Raw genomic sequence first — 20,787 nt, forward strand, 5'->3', positions numbered from 1 at the left:
ATTACTATATTAAACTTAAGTTTACTCTGGTCCACATTTCAGAAACACTGTAGTAATTCTGGTTATTACCAAATTTTATGTGGAATGATCATATTTCGAGACTGCAACAGAAAAGTTTTGTAATAAGCACGATATACAAATTATATCATGAATAGAGAAATGAAAAATACAATTATTATTACTACTAGCCTTCATTAACCAGATGAGCCATCAGGACAAGGTAAAGCTGATGGCTCATCTGGTTTATCGACAAGGCCCAGGTTAGAATCACAACCCGTAAAAGGCTGCTCTGAAGAAGCTTGTATAGTTTAATGAATTTATAAGGTTTATAAAAAAATTGATTGGCCATTTGTATTTATCTATCAGTGGCATACAATCTCTTACCAATTTGTCTGTTTCGAGGGAGTAAAACTGTGAGGTTCTGAGGGGAAAAACCGTTATCACATGAGAGTGGATAACTCGCCGGCAGTATAAAAAAAAAACTTTTATAAATGTCCCTTGCGTTTTAAACGAGGCATCCCCTCAGCACTGTGCGTTTATTGTTTTTCATAATGACCGTCGAAGCAACTAAAGCTTAAGAGGCCAATGCATTTATGTCTGTTAATTGCATGTGTTCCAGTCTCTAAACTACAGCAGCAAATGCGGGATCATTTTGATGGGACCCTAATTTAAGAAAATTAAGTATTGGGAATATATGCTATTAAACAATATTAAAAATTCAATACTATAATTACTGATTTTTCTTTGAAAAAAATATAGAAAAAATTTTGTTGCATGTTTTTTGTTCGGCAAAATCTTATCAAGACTAGGCCTTAGGCCCGATTATTGGGAGGAAAAACTGTGGCACCAATGTATGCGACTATCTCAGTTTTCTGTAAATAACTTATAAAGCACTTTTTACGCTCTGCACGGGATTCTAATCTGTCTTTCCAACCAAAGGGTTTGTCGATGCTGACTCTCTCTCTCTCTCTCTCTCTAGTGAACGCGAGTTGTTACTCGATCAGAAAGGGCAAACCAGTCGGCAAATAATACGATATTAACACCTTCTTTTTATGTATCTCATCCACGAAAGACTATAAAGCTAACGTACACCTCCTAGAGCCGAATGTGTCCCTTTGTTTTTCCAACCAAGAAACACGTTAGTTCTGGTTGGAGTATGTGTTGGGGGAGAAACCAAAGCGATACACATTTCGTAGTTACTGAAATCTTCTTTCCATTAAACTACTATAAATACTTATAACAACAGAATGCTTTAGGTAAAACTGTCCATATACCTCTTGCCATATACGAGGATGGTCTGAAAAGTTCTCGGCCTCGACCATAGATGGCAATACTATCGGCAAGAGTTTTTTCTAAGTTGGTACATCTGTCATAAGCATCCACGTGAAATTGCAAGTCATTCTATCAAGTAGTTTGTTTTTTACAGCTGTCTGAAGCAAAAGTGTTGTCTGAATCCCTTGAAATTGATAAAATTGAGTATCGTGCGGTTATAAAATTCTTTGTAAAAGAAGGTTTAACGCCAAACGAAATTCATTCGAAGTTCATAAAAGTTTATGGGCACTCTTCTCCTTCGTTTTCGACAATTAATGGGCTGCCAAGTTTAAACGTGGCCATACCAGCCTTGAAGATGATCCACGTGAAGGATGTCCAAAAAGCGTAACAATACCAGAAATCATTGACCAAGTGCACAATATGGTATTGGATGACAGGAGAGTCAAAGTGCGTGAAATTACTGAGACTGAGGCATTTCAAAAGAACGTATAGGATATATTTTGCATGAAGAATTGCAAATGAAAAAGCTTTGCACAAGATGGGTGCCGCGCTTGCTCACAGCAGATCAAAAAACGCACTCGCATGAAAATCTCTGAACAGTGCTTGCAGCGTTTTAACAAGAATAAAATTGATTTCGTGCGTCGATTTATTACTATGGATGAGACTTGGATTCAGCATTATACACCAGAATCCAAACAACAGTCAAAACAGTGGACAGAAGCCGGTTGTTCACCTCCACAGAAGATAAAATCGGTTCCATCAGCAGGAAAGGTCATGGCATCGGTATTTTGAGATGGTAAAGGCTTTTGTTTTAATTATCTTAAAAACGGTAAAACAATAACCGGGGAATATTATTCCGATCTTTTAACCAGACTAGATGAAAAAATTCGTGACAAAAGACCAGGTTTGCAGAAGAAAAAAACATCTTTCATCAGGACAATGCACCTGCCCACAAAGATGTTTCGGCAATGGGAAAATTAAGGGATCTGCACTATGAATTGTTGGAACATCCACCCTATTCCCCAGATTTGGCTCCCTCTGACTTCTATCTCTTCCCAAAACTAAAACTCTTCCGTGCTGGTCAGCGTTTTTCTTCGAATCAAGAGGTGATTGCAGCTGTAGAGGGGTATTTTGCAGATCTTACTGAGAATCACTACAGGGACGGGATAATGGCGCAAGAGCATGGCTGAAATAAATTTGGTAGTCTTAAGGGAGATTATGTTGAAAAATAAAGATAATTGTGAAATTATAAATTCGTTTTTTCATTGTTAGGCCGAGAACTTTTCAGACCATCCTCGTATGTCTATAAAGCTCTCTTGTCTATATATATATATCTATATACAACAAGAGATATGTAGATATATAGATAATATATCTATATACAATGGTGCCCAAAAGCTAAGGACGAACTACATTTTTACCTTTATATGAAAACATTTTCGTGACTACAGTCAAATATGGACGTATTTATTGCTAGCATACTAATAAATTATATTACACAAATAATGTGTTATAACGTATTAAATTAAATTGCAATACGCTTTTGGCAAAAGTTACAAATTTCCTAAGGACGTAGTAAAGGAATTAATGTACAGTGCTTACCAAAACTATGAGGAGAGACATTTCAGTATTTCAAAAACATTTCAGGAACCTTGAACTGCGATGCAGCTCTCACAATGTTGTACCATGCTTAGCATCAAGTGATTCAGGAGGGCTTGAATTGGTCCACTGCTCCTTGTTTGTTTTCTGGATGGGAATTTCGAGCAGCAATGCGTCTCCCATTGTGCTCTATGGGGTTGAGATCCTGGAAGTATGCTGGCCACTCAATTCGATTAATATCCTCGGTCTCCAGAAGTATCTTCACTGTTCGTGTACGATATGGTGTGGCATCGTCATCCATAAAAATGAATTCTTCGCTTACAGCACGACGGAACAATCAAACATGACATTGAAGAACTTTTGCAATATCGTTCACCAGTCATAGTCCCTTTTTTTTCCGGTACTTGTAGCTCGGTGCGTCCATTAAGCATAATGCCTCCCCACACCATGACCTCAGCACCATCGTATTTATCTCTTTCAAGAACACTTTCGCCATAGTAAGCAGTACCACTTTCACGCCAGATCAAGTGTCTTCTAGAATTGGAGGAAAGACTAAAACGACTCTCATCTCTAAAGAGTACATTAGCCCATTGGTGTCCTGTCTAATTTTTATGGATACAACACCACTGAAAACGTGCTCTACGATGAGCTATGGATAAAGGAGCTCAGACTACAGGCCTTCGGGCGCATATACTTGTCGCAGACGTCTTGCCACAGTTTATCGAGATATCTGCGTACCTGTGCTTGAATGGAATCGACTTGCTGGCTGACATACCACCATGGTGCGTCGATTACGTTTTGCTGTTCTAACCAAAAATCTGTCTTCGCGGTAGAGCGAGGGCAACCTCCTAGCAAACGTCTGGAACACATTTCATTGGTTTGAAACGTTGCCCAGAGCCTGGATACAACGCTATGCGAGATTCCGAACTTTCTGGCAATATCTGTAATTCTGCGGCTTTCTTCAAGTTTTCCAATAATTCTTCCTTGCGTGAAATTATCTAGATGATATCTTTGAGGCATCACAAGACATCCAAGTTTGCAACTGTATTCCTTCACGAAAAGGGCTTCTTTCCAACACAATTCGCTTACCGCAGCGTTTTGCTTTGCCCACTGTTCTGTGGAGTGCTACTATGTGATTCCTCCTCCCCCCCCCCCTTTGCGCACGATTTGAAAATTTGAACGTGTACCCGCTTTCTACTTGTAATCGTCATTTATACAAATTGCCACAAGCTTGATTCGTCTGAAATTGCGGCTTTAATCTTCAGAAATAGTGTTCGTCCTTAGGTTTTGGACACCAGTGTAGATATATTTCGGGTAGTCCTAATAATATACCAAAAATACTCAACAGACATACTGGAATTCAATCTTACTTGAAACTATTTTTCTCTGGTAGTATTGTCCTGAAGAAAATGTCATATCCATACTCCTCGCTTACTGTGACTAACTTCATTCACAAGAAATCCGGATGTAATCAAGAAAATCTATCTTTAACAACATAAAACAAACCAAAGATTTAAAGCACTCGGAAATCTCATTCACAGTATTAAGTTGCGAAGTTCGAATAAACTGACTTAAAGGTCGAGTATTTTGATTTTTCCACAATTTTGACAAAATCTCTAAACAAACACTGCTAAATGGGAAAAGGTGGCAAGAAAACTTTCTTTGGATCTACTAAAGGGTCATTCAAAACATTCATCAACTATTTCAGTCCATATTCACTGAGTTAATAAATTTTAAAAAATATGAAAACTGTTTTTAATTATAATACCCCCCCCCTCAAAAAAAAGGAAACTATAGCATGTTAGTAGAAGAGGAATTAAAGATTACACAATCCGACTTACAAAAAAAAAAAAAAAAAAAAAAAAAAAAAATTTCAAGGAAATAAGCCTGCATGAAAATGGCACGAGGCCTCCGAAAGGCTAAATAAACTACCAGTATCTTTGACGTCGATATTTGACATATGTATAGTTTAACGTCTTCGTCACTTAGCCGAAAAGACTATCTCCTGTCAAATTCAAGAAATCTTCCTCTAATTAATTTTAGGTGAATTACGAAGATAGCAGGGTTACATACAAGGGAACCATCAGTTGCTACTTTCACAAACAAACATGCTCTGCTCCTGAAACAGACTAAATTTGCAGACAAAACTCTCATGGGCTATGATGTATCAAAGTTACAACGGCTAAGGCACAATGAGCTTACTAGCAGAGTCGAAAATCCAAGTTCATGTTTTGTCGTTTTTAATTTGGAATCGCTGACCTTCAAGAGGGATCGATCAATAGTACTATCCACCTAGTTAGGCTTGTGAAAGCCTATCTAATTAACTATTCTGTAAATGGAGTATCACGGTGGACTGGACACTCGTATAACACACACCTGCGGGCCCCATGCAAGCTCTAACTTAGATGCAGAACTGAGACTGCTAGTTATCACGATGACAATCTCTCTGCTACACAATATTAACACTTCATGTAAAAAGTTAAATTTGCCTTAGCTCGCCCATCATGTCTTTGCTAAACATCTAAGGAAAGAAAATTACTACATTTTATGTTACGTCTGATGCGGTTCTCCCCTTACATTACTAGGAATTCCAGTTGTGCATATAATAGTTTCAAATATTTCCGCATTCCATATCAGTTTCTTAACCGTCAGGTTGTGGACAGTTACGTGCCGATCCTTACACCTGGTTTGAGGTCCAGAACAATTTATCGTATTCTGCTTTATAAAATTCCGCGCGTGGATAAATCAATTTTGTAGGCAGCTTTCTCCTTTTAGTATCCTTTTTGTGTTTAATTGTGAATTTTATTATTTTTTTATATTATGAGTAGTTTATATTATACACTAATGAGCGTGTTTTATATTATTAAATAATTATTTTTACATTATTAGTTTCATAAACCTACTAATGTGACGAATAACACATTCGCATTACATACTACTTAATGAATATTTATATACGCATTAACTAAAATAATTTATCAAAATAAAGTTCTTATTCAAAAGGGAAAAAAAAAAGCAAGTTCTGATATGTTTTCCATCTCAGAAAATTTTAATATCAGTGTCTTTGTATGTCAATACACTTAGTTTTCACAATGTCCGATACGATAAGTTTCAATAGTGCAATATTTGCCAGTCTGATTGTTCGAGTGGATGGCATCTCTTTCTCGTAGAAGCGCTGGGTTCACATTATGGGATGGATGTTTGGGAATGACTTTAGATAGCAAATGATTATCATCTCCTAGCATGATACCCAATGCCTTGCTAATTGGAGACATGAAATGAGTACGATGTTTGATCTCTAAAGTAAGGTTCATGATAATCTAAGCTTTAGCTTACCCACACTGATAATATATTATAGATTTTCAACGTTTCGTAAGTGAGATTGTCATTAAAACAAAAAAAAAAAAAAAGAAAAGAAAAACAAAAAGCTAAGTCTAGTAAAACAGGTATGCAAAATAAGAAAAGGTTAGGTATCAGCAAAACTTTGCATGAAATGGAATAAGATCACTTATTTATTTATTCGTATAGCATGAATAACAAAAATATGCAGTACAATACACTGTCACTTTAAAAACATATAAAGTCAAAAGTCATTTTAAAAACCAATAAAATTAAATGGTTACATCCATATTGGGCAGATAGTTTATAGCTTCGGGTGTAGCACTTAAAAAGTCCAATTTGTCTCCTGAATATGCTCTGAGATAACACTGAGCCACAATATGGTCCACAGTTTGTCTTTGAGCTGCACAATCACAATGCGGAGATGGTCGTTTACCCCCCATTTAAAAAGCATGTCCGCAACATACACATGACCAGTTCGTATTCTATTAAGCTGAGTCCAGGATTTTCGTGGGTGGTGTGAACAAGCATCAAAACTTTCTTGTAATTCTTTGAGAGAAAAGTTTGGGATGTCATCTGTCTGGCTCTCCCACTGTTCTTGCCACTTTTGCTTCAGGTCAAAATTAGATTGTAGTAGTAGTTGGGCTAATTGTAGTGGTGGATGTCTTGATCTCAATCGTCGTACACTTAAGTCTGGGAGATCTAAATGCATTGGTAGGGCTGTGTCCTCCAAGATTTTCTTATACTCTTGTAAGAGAGCCTTAGTCTCATATTTTCAAATATGAGACTGTTAATTTAAATGCAATGTAACTAAACTTCAGTATAAAAGCCTCCGTGCCTCAGTTGGTATTAACGATACCCATTGGGTGGAAAGACAAGGGTTAGAATCCGATCTAGAAAGGGAAGAATCTTTATAAGGGCTTTTCACCAGAAGGTTAGGTTATCGGTGTCATATGAAGGCGGCAGGATTTTCCCTTCCGGAAACTAGGATTTTTCAGTGCGCAATTTGGCAAGCCGGCCAAAAGAACGCACGCAGTACGCATACTACAAATATATTTATAAGATTAACCGCCTTATTCTATTAAAATCATGTTAGGAAAGCCAATGATACTCGGCAGTTCGTGGAACCTAGGAGCATGTAATGCACACCTGATGAATGAATTATGTTATTTTGTATATATGCAAAATGGTCTGCACTGCGCTGTTATTTCAGCGAATTGAGTATGTCTGTATAATGGTGTGTTATGGTACAATTATGCAATCATAACCCATCAGAAAATAAAGATACGAGTTTCAAATTTTGCAGCAAATGTTTAAAGATAACCAAAAGAATGGTAGAGGCAAATATCATGCTTAAAAAATGTTTTCACTTGCGTTGTGCAGCTGCCAGAGAGTACAGAATGGCTAATTTACAGCTGTGTTATGTATCAAATCAGGACATTTGACGGTCAATTCCACTTGATTATCACCTCGAAATATTCACTCCAGTAATCATTTATCTAGTGATTCTGATTGAATATTGTTTATGGCTAAGTGCAAATGGCATTTCGTTATTTATCTTTTATGATCTAAATTATCCTGAGTATAGCTATAATATTTTCTTAACATGTATTTTGCGGAAGGGTGTTTCAAACATAAGATAACAAGCTCGATTACTCTAACATTTTATTTTAAGAATAACAAAATGAAGTATCTGTTTATAAAAAAAAATCTTTATCTTAATATATCTTTTAAATATATTTTAAAAATATATTTAAAATAAAGGCAGGAACTTCAAAAGTTGGAAGCAAAAGCTTCAGGTAGAATCTAAGAACTGTAGTGCCGAATATAATCAAAATCGGACTACGGGGTTGCAGATTTTAGGAAATACTCCAGATGTTCATACATTTATCTTATTAACTTAATCTTTCTATCTTTTCAATCTGTCTACTGGTCCATTAAATTCCTTCTCTTCATCATAAACGTTGACTCATGCAACCGTTTTTATTCAACTAATTTATAATGATTTTTATAGCATTCGAATATTCAAATGAGTTTAACATGAAGAATTTATATTGTGCTATAAATACTGATATATGCAGCAGTATAGCAGAGTATTATATATGATGCAGGACACTGTCATTTGTTACGCAATATACCATTATAAATAAAATTTTCTTGGTGAAACATGTACACCGAGATTGTTATAAAACACTAATAAGTAATGCAGTTCAAAGGGAACAAAAGGTTTTTTTCCCCAGAATGAGATTAATATGAATCTTCTGAGGTGAGTTGAAAAAAGAAGGAAAACAAATTGTTAACAATAAATAAATTCCATTTAGAAGAAAAAAAGACGCGCAAAGTGCCGCTATAAAACTGTTGAAACCAAATAGTCAAAAACAACTATTAAGCTTTTTTTTCTACACAACACTGAGAGACTGAAAGGAAAGGAAATATAATACGGATATTGCAGGGACTAGTCATTACTAATGCCAAAGACGTGCATGAGTGCACATGGAAAGAAGACACAAGAAACAGAAAATGCTCAGTGACCGTTATTGTTGATAGTGATATCTTCATGCTAGTTCAGGATACAAAAGTACAAAGAGGATTTGAAATTGGAAATGATCAAAAATTAATTTTAACAAAGATAAAAATAAATATCACGTTGAAAAGAACAATATTTAAGATACTTTTAACAACAAATAAAGTACAGCAGCTTTTACAAGAAGTCTAGAGACTCGTTTATATCATAACTATTCAAGAAAAAAAAAACAGTTCGAAAACAACCAAATGTTGGAGTCATAGTGGAAAATTCTAAAAAAAAAAAAAAAACCATTGATTGATTCAGACAGCGTGGCACGTGGTGAAGTTGTCTGCAATGATAGAAAAATAATAATATCAAGATGGACAGAAGAAGTAAAAGAAGAAAGCGTACCGAAAGATCCTAACAAGTAAGTCGGCAGATGCCTTAGGAAAAACACAGAGAAAAATGTAAGACAGCTAAGCTAAGTGTATAAAAGTAGCTAAACAAAAAGTCATGGGAAAAGTTTGGTAAGAATATAAACGATTCATACCAGGAAAATAGCAAAATGTTCTAGAGACTATAGAAAAAAAGCTTAGAAATAAGGAAAGAGCATAGTAAAATTATTACTGTTGTTGTACGGGCACCTCCATGGAGTCCGATAACTCATCGTGGGAGACCCAAACTATCCACACAATCTATCATATCTCTCCTTGAACCCATTGACATACAATGCGCTAACAATTGACTCTGGCAACCCATTCCAATCAATCACAACTCTCCAAGCAAAACATCTAGTCCTCACATCTCTACTAACTATACCTTTATTCAACTTCCAGGGATGACCCTTAAAAGGGAACATTCCATAGATCACTCACCATCTTGGTCGCTCGCCTCTGAACTTCTCCGTAGCTTCCTCATCCCCAAGAAACCAGACTTGAACACAGTAATCCAGATGTAGACGTATCATGGCCTTATAAAGAGGAATAACAACTTCCTTTTCTCTATTTATTAATGTGTTCTTCAACAGCCAAGTAATCTTATGAACTACCTTAGCAACCTTAGCAATATATCCTTTAAACTTTAACTCTCTGAATACCATCGACCCTAAATTTCTAGCTTCATCAATTTCCTGGAGTACAGTTCCATCAATGTAGTATATAGCTTGTAATCTCTTTATCCCAAAATGCATAACTTTACATTTCACGACATTAAACTGATACCTATTATATTTTGACCAAACGGAAAGCCTATTTAAATCATCCCTCAAGCTCTTCACATCGTCTTTATTAACTATTACTCTACCTAATTTTCGCATCATCAGAAAACAACTGAATAGTTTCTGTCAGGTTATTTCCTACATCATTTATGTACAAATTAAACAGCAATGGTCTCAGCACTGAACGTTGCGGCACACCACTTTTCTACCCCTCGATTTCAATTCTACCACTCCATATACCACTTTTTATCTGTCCATTTGACAGAATATCACATGGAACCCTGTTCCATGTGATATTCTGCAAATTAGAACAAATGGGGATGGAAATGGCAATGGTTATGTGGAATTCTGTCAAATGGCTTTGCAAAATCGAGCAGAGTATAGCCATTTCCTTTATCCAACTCAAATGTATATTATAAAAAGTTAGTAAATTACTAACGCATCATACAGTATCATATTTTTATCTACCCATTCTTGAATTCTTTCTTACCAATTTTTTAGTACTTTTACCACCACGCCTGAGATAGTGATTAGTCTGTAATTTGCTACTGCAGTCTTAGAACCTCCCTTATGCAAAGGAATTATTTTGCCCTTTTCAACTCCCTCAGAAATCTTCCAGAGCTGAGACTTAAATTAAAGAGCCTAGTCAGGCTCTTTAATTTAAGTCTCAGCCAGTTCTCTTGATCCTTTTCGTAAAATGCGAGTTAATGTCCCATCTAATTTCACAGCTGTATTTACATTGAGATTCTGCAATATCCTAAGAACCTCCAATTCATCCACCTCTGTTCACACATTAGTGTCTCTCACATATGTTAAAGCAGTAACCTCGCTTGGATGATATACCCTTGCAAAGTGATCACTCGTTAACTCCACTATTTAATCTGCTTCTGTCACCACGTGACTGACTCATTAAGGCTCATCTTCCATAGTCATTCTTCCTCTTATTTGCGACGTAACGAAAGAACTCTTTGGGATTTCCTTTGGCCTGCTTGGCTAGCTTCTTCTCATAATCTGATTTTGCCTTCCTTGCCATGCTGGTCACCCTTCTTGCCTGAGCCTTGTGCTGTTCATGAGTTTGCTGGTCACCTTTCTCTTTATATACTCTCCATAGCATTTTCTTCTTCTGCAGCTCCGTTTAATGATATTTACTCAACCATCTAACTCCTACTTGATTAACCCTCCTTACCCTAGGTATACAATTTAATACTGCTTCCTCTAGATGATCCTTAACTATATCCCATGCGCTACTAACATCATTAACTTGCAGTGTTTTATGCCATGGCGCAGATGTAAGCTCCCTTCTAAGCTTGTCATAATCACCTGTCTTGTAGTTCCGCATATACTGCTTGACAGAATATTCTTTATGTTTTACAATCTTCCAAGTTAAGGCTGCCAATCGGAGACAATGTGGTTATGGACAGCTCTTCTGATCCTTTGACAAGGTCCAATACTGTCACACGTCTATCCACCATCACATACATCGCGTTCCCTCCATCACATCACAGAGTAATATCTCTAAAATGAAGCAAAGATGATAAAGGTGACATGGCAACTGAAGATATGAACACCCTAAATGTCTCGAATAATTACTTTGAAAAACTATTAAGCAAAACAAGCAATGACAGAACAATAGTTGGAAATATTCATCACGAATGCAAACAGAAGTGCATATCAATACTTCAGGTAGAAAAAGCCATCAAAAATTTCAAACGTGGAAAAATAGCTGAATTACATGCTATTCGACCTGAAGTCCTTAAATATGTAGGCATAGAAGTTTTTCAGTGGCTACACTGCTAAATTCAGAGGACCTGGTCAGATGGTCGAATTTCAGCCAACTGGAGTAGAGATTTCACAGTTCCCATCTATAAAAAGAATTACAGAGGAATTTCTCTACTAAGTGTTACAAGTAAAATTCATTCAAGCGTACTTGAAACAGGCCGAGAAAAAATATGGAAGAGAAAATGGGAGAAGTCGGGTTCAGGCCAAATGGATTGTCAAGATCTCATTCTCACTTTAAGACAGATAGTTGAGAAATCGTGGGAATGACATGGATCTATAAAAGATATGTAAAAGGCATACGAGAAGGTTCCCAGGCTTTTCAAAACACCACAATTACTCGTATATGGGGTAAATGAAACCTTACACAAAGCATTGCATAGTTTATATTTAATTTGGAAGTTGGTAGTAAGAATTGAAGGAAATACAGGGAGATGGTTTGATATGAAATCAGGGATAAGATATTATCTCCACTCTTATTCATCATCTATATGAATCGCATTATAAAAGAAAGCGGCATTAAACCTGAATATTAGAATCATAGATATCAAACTTAGCTCTTTGTGTTTATGCAGATCATGTTGTTGTAGGCCTAAACACATCCAGTGCAAGTCTCCTATATTCTATACCTAAACTGAATAACAGCTGTAGGAAATTTCATGAAAATCAACAATAAAAAGACCAAAACTATAAAAACAAGTAGAAACAAAGAAAATTTCAGCTACATTCTCAATGGAGAAAATATAGAACAAGTAAAATATTTCAGCTATTTAGGTACAGTTTTTAGTGAAGATGGCAAATTAAATTTGGAAATAGACAACAGACTAAGCAAAGCTGGTATGGTGGAGAGCCAGTTGAATACATTTTTATGGAAAGCCAAAACACCATAAAAATGTTTTGTGGTGATCATACCGCCTCAGATTTGCAATGCTGACACATTCTTGATTGATAATAATGTTAAATTATTTTTAATCGCCTCAGTTTTAAATTATGGATCTGAGAATTGTTAGAAATAAAGCACCTCAAAGATTAAAGACCACACACACACACACACACACACACACACACACACACACACACACACACACACACACACACATATGTAAGATATGAGAAAAATTAGGGGAGCGAACAGATGGTATCAATGGCAAATCCATATTTAAAAAATGAGGAGATTAAAAAGAATTTAACATTATTATCATTCAAGAATGTGTCAGCATTGCAAATCTGAGGCGGTATGATCACTTAAATAGAATAGGAGAGGAAAGATTAGAAAAACAAGTGTTTAGTGCCAATATTGCAGGAAAGAAACCCAGAGGAAGACCAAGTTCTAGTTGTATTAATTCAATCAGATGTGCCTTAGGAGGCCGAAATGTGGGATACAACAATACTGGAGTATTGACAAGTAATAGACTTATTGGAGGAAAACTGTTGATAGGAAATTAATAATAATGTAAACCTAATCATGATGTGCTACTGTCGTATTAGCCTCAGCACCCCTTTATGGTACATAGCAGGAAATTGATGGAGGAAATATGAAATAAAATTTTCAGGAAAAACATCTGAGACAGCTTGAAGGAGTATGCAGAACTTTTACGCTCTCATATTTGATGAACAGCGTCATTACCCTTCATTATCATCGATGGTTGACTTCATTTCAACTGACAATGTTTATCTATGAATGACGAGATTATGTCAAATAGCAGGCCGCATCTTGTGTTTCTAAACCTAACTGCAAGTTTCAAGATCGATTTTTAATGATAAGGGATTAACATTCCTCAAATGGGAAAACTCATCTGTGCAAGAGAGAGGGAGATTACCTGCCTTTACCAATAATCAACTAACTCGGAAAGAACTACATGAAAAAGTCTTCAAGTTTCTCTAGTCAGCGACTAGAATCGATCTTACAACGGAAGTTGTCACAGGGTCACGAAATTATTACGAGACAACATAACACAAAAAACGGGAGAATGAAAAGAAACATTTTTCATTAGGGAAGAAGTATTATCTCCTAAAAGGGTTAAGTTAGTCAAGAAATTATAAGAATAACGATTTGGATAACCTACATATGTTGCCTTTTAGTTCAGCTAAGGCATGGAAATAAGTTGTTAAAACTTCAAATCTAGAAAGCAGATGATTACTGCTCTAAAGAATTTAATCTTTTAGTTCCTACGATATTACTGAAGCACTCCGGAGGCTACTTCACCATACGACTTTACCTGAATATTGCATATTTTAGTTTTTTTTTTTAATCTATCGGTAAGATTGATAAGAATGATGGATAATTTCAACACGTGGGCAATCCAGAAACGTTATAAAAGTATATGACTTGTTAAAAATATCTGCAGTGCATTTATTAAAATTAACATAACAATAATACATAAAGTGGAAGCGTATAATTTTTAGCATGATTTTTTCATACTTTGAATACGTTTGGTGAAACTGACTAAAATATGTTGTGTGTTCTCTGATCGGTTGTCTATAAAATCGTAAATGGGGGAGGGCACCTGGAGTGTTTCCACTTGACCACAGCATGGGGGGGGGGGGGGGGTTGCTGTCGGACGACAACGCAACACCTTGTGACAGAAGATGTTCCCTTCGAATCGCTCGGTCCAAATTATCATGTAGCATCTCACTGAATTGTTGCATGCCCTCTAGTTTGTAATAATGGATCCGCATTTTATCACCAGTGGGGATGCACCTTATGAAGACGTCACCTGCCTCACGATGGAAGTTAACAGATGTTCAAGAAATGTTTCTGTCAGTGCTTGTCCTTGAGATAGTTTGGAATCACTATTACGCAAACTTTACAAAAGTGTCAGTTATGGATGACTTCAATCAGCAACGCTGCGACTAACCCGCACTATACTTTATCGGTAGTCACCCCACCCCCTTATCATTGAGAATGACAGAAAACCGAAAATAAGTAAGGACTTATCTTCAATCATTGCACGTTTTTCTACGTTGATAAATGAAGCAGCAGAGTGGTTATGCTCAAGCAACCAAAACATAAAAACTACTGATCAGTCTTCACTTAACTGCACCAAGAATTCAGCAATGGCTAAAATCTTAAAAATATGTGTGCATATATACTCGTGTATATATATATATATATATATATATATATATATATATATTTTTTTTTTTTTTTTTTTTTTTTTTTTTTTTTTTTCAAGTCAACATTCAAGGTTTCACTGATAGCGAGCCCACGCTATTAACAATGACTCAAAGATTTTTCAGGGGATAGAGAGAGAGAGAGAGAGAGGGGGGGGGGTACTGCAGAATACTGCCGCCATCTCGTGGTCCTTAACTTAACGAGGGTTAGAACTCGTTAGTTAAGAAAGGCTTAGAAAAAAGTAGGCGACGAGGATAGAACCTATAAAATCGTAATACACAACAAATTATATTCTTGTTATAATCCTTTACCCAAGTATAAGCAAAAAAAATTGTAAAGTATCTTCACAACTAGGCTACTTGTATATAGAGGCTGTTGACTTCGCATCAATAGTTTTGGTATCTCATAATGCAAAGCACAAATCCTTTCTGACAGTATACTGCTATGTATCATGGGATAGATCGTTACCCAAACTGGTTTCGACCTTTATTGAAGTAGACATAGGAAGATACTGAAAATAATCAATGCAGAAGTCCTGTTTTCATAAAGAAGTAACAAAATAGTATTTCCTCGTATTTTTAACACACTCTGAATCAGAGACAGTTGTAGAAAGTTTTTTTCACTTGGTTATCAAGTAAATTATAATATACAAGAAATCATATTCTTGCTTTAATCCTGTACCCAAGCATAAGCAAAGCAGTTTGAGCGCGAAATATCTTCACGACTAAGTGAAGAGATGCTGATTTAACTCAGTATCTTCCTGGGTCTAGCTCCTACTGAGGAATATATGAGGAATAAAGGCCTGAATACTGATCCTTCCCATAATGCACAGCAATATATATGTCACAAAGGGAGTATGCTTTGCATTCAATAGCCTCGATATACAAAAAGCTTAGTCGTGAAGATACTTTCCGTAAACTTTTTTTGCTTACTCCTGGGTAAGGGATTAAAACAGCACTATGATTTCTTGTCGATTATAACTTACTTGATAATCATGTGAAAAGACTTTCTACATCACACACACACACACACACACACACACACACACACACACACACACAGTGTGTGCGCGCGCAAGCGCGACACTTTCAAACTGTTATGCTCCATATCTATGTACCGATTTTTGTAATCAACAGCCATTCCCAAATGTGAAGACTATTCCAGAAGTAAACGTTAACACTGCCTAAGAAAGAAATCGGCAATACAGAGAAATCGGAAACACCTTCGGAAGTTAACAGTCCAACATCATTAAAAAATCTCAAAAGACAGATATTTTCAAAGTAAACGAGATAAGCGTATCTCGAAAAAGAACATGTGAACTGACAACGTTCGCATGCTTTCGAGATGCTTCCAACTTACTGAATAATTCACCCCACAATGAGAGCTAAAAGCAACGTTCTTGTGAGATCATGTGCAAACTCTAGAAAAATACACAACATAAAGCTATTTGTCTTATTCGTCTTGGAATCGCCAATATTCTAACTCGTGCATTTCAGGTTTGTTTTAAATTAATTCAGCAATGCTGCATTTGCGTCAAAGTTGAAAAGAAACATTTGGCGAAGATACCCCCCCCCTCCTTCCGATCACTATTTTCGTGCTAGCTATACAATATTCCATTTGTTAATGAGCTATGAGCGGTTGAAAGATATCTAATCATCAGCCTAGATATGATTTCCAATCTTCTGTACTATTTGACAACTAAGTTGTCTTTTATTTATTATGTTATTACATTTTCACCATCTTTCCGATACACAAATAATGTACATAACACGTTTGCAATTAAATTACTTGAATAGTAATTACAGTTGCCTAAAAACCTCAGTTGATAGGAGTTCATTTCAGAAGTTGTCCATCCTATATTCCTGTTATTAAATTAATCATTTATGAACAAAAGACATTTATAGTCAATTACTTTACAGCAATCGGAATATGTTCTCTATTCTCTGCTATCCAACGTTTGGATAAATCTTGTATTCCTATTAGTGTTTGTTGTTGTTGTTGTTGTTGTCGATAAGTCAGTCACCATAGCAGAAACCTCCTCAATGGTAGTGAAGGGTTTCCATGTAGTGGTTCTATAAACTTGGGAACAGATAGAAGTGTGGAAGCTCCTGTACGGCGCGGATGAGAAAGTACTTGCCATCTGTAGTATCCATAAAATCAAGTACGGCCCGTTAAGCATGCGACAATGATTGTGATTATTGAGCGAGTCAGATTAACCTGAGTCGTCATTCTTTCTCCTTTTTGCAGTCTCGTTTTGCTGATCAAAAAACATCAGGAACAAAACGAGAACGTGACGATTTTACTTAGAGTTGGCATACAAGTCACTTGAAGGTCAAAAGTATAACATCCGTCCCACTGGTCTGCGCAATGTGAACATCTGAAACGGCCCTCGTATACAAAGGAAAATAGTAAAGGAAAAACAGTAATATGGTCTTCATGTTCATTAATAGTGGAAAATTTAGGATAGAGAGCCATTTGTCACTACAAGCAGTTGGTGGTCAGAAATGAAACGAGTCTAAATGCAGAAAGAAGAAGAAGAAAGACTACAGAATGAAAATATAAGAACGATCAGTCTATTCTACCTTAGGATTGTAGAACAATTTACTAACTTTGTTTTAGCAGATGTACAAAGATCGACATGCAAGCAAAAACGGTCCCTTGAGAATCAACAACGACAGATAATTTAAATGTTACAAGTTTGTTATTTTCTCCATTATTAAGAAAACGACGAATGGATATCAGAAGGATGGTAATCCCCTGGTACACATTTGTACCTTTTAAAGAACAAGCTGATATGGGCAAATTTCCAAACCTATAAAGAGCACACACAAAATAGGAGTTCGCTTATTATAATAGGTTAAGAATAATTAGGAAGGAACCAGAATACTTTCTGATATGAAAGTGCTTCATCTTATTTCTTCAAATCCTATGATCAAAAGCTGCAATAAGTACAACGTATTTGGTATAGTAAGTTACCCTAAAATGTCAGTGCATATAGCGGTCAGGAACATTACGGTTGCGTATCCGAGGGAATATCAGACAACAAAACAGTTGAAGAAAATTGAGAATTGCGTTTACATAAATCGATATATATCCCATGGACATGGTATAAAAAAAGAGTAATAAGAGTTCTGGACAATCCTGTAAAAAACCCCATTTAGTTTTTTTTTTACAAGCAATGTTTCAATATCCTAGATTCATTATCGGTGTGATACGAACCATCGTGCTTATTTGCAGTTCGAAGTGGGATAAAACTAAATTGTTTCCAATCAGCTTATCTAATCCACGCATGCTCAAAAGCAACCGAGAGTACAACGCGAGTTACCAGTAAAAAAAAAAAAAATAATAAATAAATAAAACAATAATAATAAAATAAAAATCAGCTTTAATAAGAGATTGTCATTCGGCATTATGGCAGTTATTACTAAGCAATTAAGAAGCCTATAATTGACATGCGAATGACAGAAAGAACAACCCTCCACGAAGTCTACTAACAATTCAGTACAGAAAAGATTCTCAATAAGTTTACCATTTTATTTATTATTGTGTTCAAGTGTCATGTTCGAAGATGCATAAAATATTAGTTGATATAATAAAAAGTTGGCAAACGCACCCGAAGCGGACGGTATTCTTCCAAGTAAGGGGGGGAGATAAATCTCCCCGCAACATTGTATATGAATATGAAATAAATGTATATTGCGCTCACGTTTAACATGAGCTGGGATGTTTTTTGAATTCTTTAAGAAAGCATAATTGTGTCACCGGGTACACATCGGAGAATCCGATGGTTCTCCCACAATAAGGGTGCGTCTTTCTTTGCCAAAAGAATAGGATATGGTACTTTTTTTCCTGTGTTGAGATGCTTGCCACCAATTTGGTAGATAATAGTGTACATAAGTTAACTCTCTCTCTGTTGTGTGTGTGTGTGTGTGTGTGTGTGTGTGTGTGTGTGTGTGTGTGTGTGTGTGTGTGTGTGTGTGTGTGTGTGTGTGTGTGTGTGTGTTCTAATGATTTGATTTTAAAATTAAATCTGATGACACCTGAATTATCAAACACAAAATCAAAAATAAGAAAATTTTCAATTTAATTTTGTATTTGATAACAGGTATACTAATAGGAATGATTTTTCATTTATCTGTTTCCAAAGTATTTAATACGACCATATCAATACCTTATTAATCGAAATTATTTCCATTTCTTTTAGAGACTCAGACATACGGCGAGGTCAACCAGTTAGGGGGTGTGTTCGTGAACGGTCGACCGCTACCAAACGCCATCCGTCTAAGGATTGTCGAACTAGCCCAACTAGGAGTAAGGCCATGTGACATCAGCAGACAGTTACGGGTGTCCCACGGGTGCGTCTCTAAGATACTGGCACGTTACCATGAGACTGGGTCAATTCTTCCGGGAGCAATTGGAGGCAGCAAACCACGGGTCACTACACCAAAGGTCGTGGCCTACATCCGGGAACTAAAACAAAAGGATCCAGGCATTTTCGCTTGGGAGATTAGGGATCGGCTCTTAGCCGACGGAATCTGCGATAAATACAACGTTCCTTCCGTAAGCAGCATTAGCCGTATCCTCCGAAACAAGATCGGAGTGTCAAGTCATTTAAATGGTCACAGCTACGAAGCAGACGTCAAAGATCCACGTCATCTGTATAATCCCATATACCCTTATCCATGCACGGTACCGTCAGCTACACCGCCGTTAACGCCGATACCGGCTCATTCCAACTCCGTAGCGTTGAACATGGCAGCAACGACGAAAGTAGCGGGTACTTGTGTTTCGCAGACTGTTGCAGCGCCCACAATTCGGAGCTGGCCTTCCTCCCATTCAGTCTCCGATTTATTAGGACACTCGGCAGTACAAGTAGGCTTTCGACCACCACATCCCAGCGTTTCTGTAGCAGTGCCGAGCAACGGACAATTCGCTCAGTTCGCGCCAGCTGTGCCTGCCGATCCCGCCAGTGCTGCCGCAGCAGCGGCAGCAGCCCAAAACTACAACTATTATATGTACCTACAGAGCCACCATCAAACAACGGGAGGTGGACCTTCGTTATCTGGTCTTGTTCCCGGAGTACCGACTCCTAGTCTCGCTCCCAGTGTGTCTTCAGCGGCCATCTGACAAATACATTATCCCTTGATCCTTCAAATTGCACCGTGAATTGTCTTAATGAAAAGTTGAGACAAGATCTGTAATAATTTCCAAGCAGCGGGAGCGCAGTTTACGAAAGCAAATGAGATAGTTATCGAACTGAGGATACCAAATGGCAACACGAAGGAATGTGAAGTATTACTGAGAAACTACAGCTCCTACCGACAGGAGTCTCACACATCTATACTCGTTTGTTTTGTGGAGCATATGTATACACACCTTTTAAGAAATGCACAAATGAAGTTTCTCCTTGACCTGCACCTCTCTCTCTCTCTCTCTCTCTCTCTCTCTCTCTCTCTCTCTCTCTCTCTCTCTCTCTGTGTGTGTTCTGTCGTTGTCCCTTATGCAACGAGTTGACTTAATTTTGTTTTTAACTCCAATTTCTCACTGCAGTTAAAGCATGCATTGTGTGTTTTCTTAAATGGAAAACTTTCATTTATCTTATGATGGTAGAAAAAAATCTAAGTTTAGAGTCCCAAATGATTTTTAAAGGAGATCCAATTCTTCTCTTTTCAGTCTCTTGCCGAAGTGACAAAACGCAAGTGAAATGAAAGAGACATTTCCATACACGTTGCTTAATTTTCTCCATTTTTGCAATAACAAATTTTAGGAGGTTCTCTTAAGCAAAAATCGTTCTGCTCTCACTCTGTTAGCCTTCACTGATGTATAATATTTAAGTAAATAAAATAAAATACTTGTAAAATTGCAAGGTCTCCAGAGAGTCATAATAGTATCTAAATCCTGCTGCGAAATTAGAAAAACAATACTTATTTTGGACATAAAGTGTACCTATTTATAAAATTCTCT

At 36.7% G+C, this 20,787-nt stretch overlaps 1 protein-coding gene across 1 annotated transcript in view; it reads left to right on the forward strand.

Annotated features, from left to right (window-relative positions):
- Positions 1-19,950, forward strand: part of LOC150101335 (paired box protein Pax-1-like) — a 121,627-nt gene extending 101,677 nt beyond the window's left edge. Inside the window, exon 2 of the mRNA XM_090400772.1 lies at positions 19,028-19,950. Within this exon, the coding sequence (XP_090256898.1) occupies positions 19,028-19,950 (923 nt within the window). The remainder of the gene's footprint in view (positions 1-19,027) is intronic.
- The last annotated feature ends 837 nt before the right edge of the window (positions 19,951-20,787 follow it).

Source organism: Typopeltis vanoorti, chromosome 11 (assembly GCF_054136105.1).
Source record: "Typopeltis vanoorti isolate ZY-2024b chromosome 11, IOZ_Tvanoo_1.0, whole genome shotgun sequence".
Lineage (NCBI taxonomy): Eukaryota > Metazoa > Arthropoda > Arachnida > Uropygi > Thelyphonidae > Typopeltis > Typopeltis vanoorti.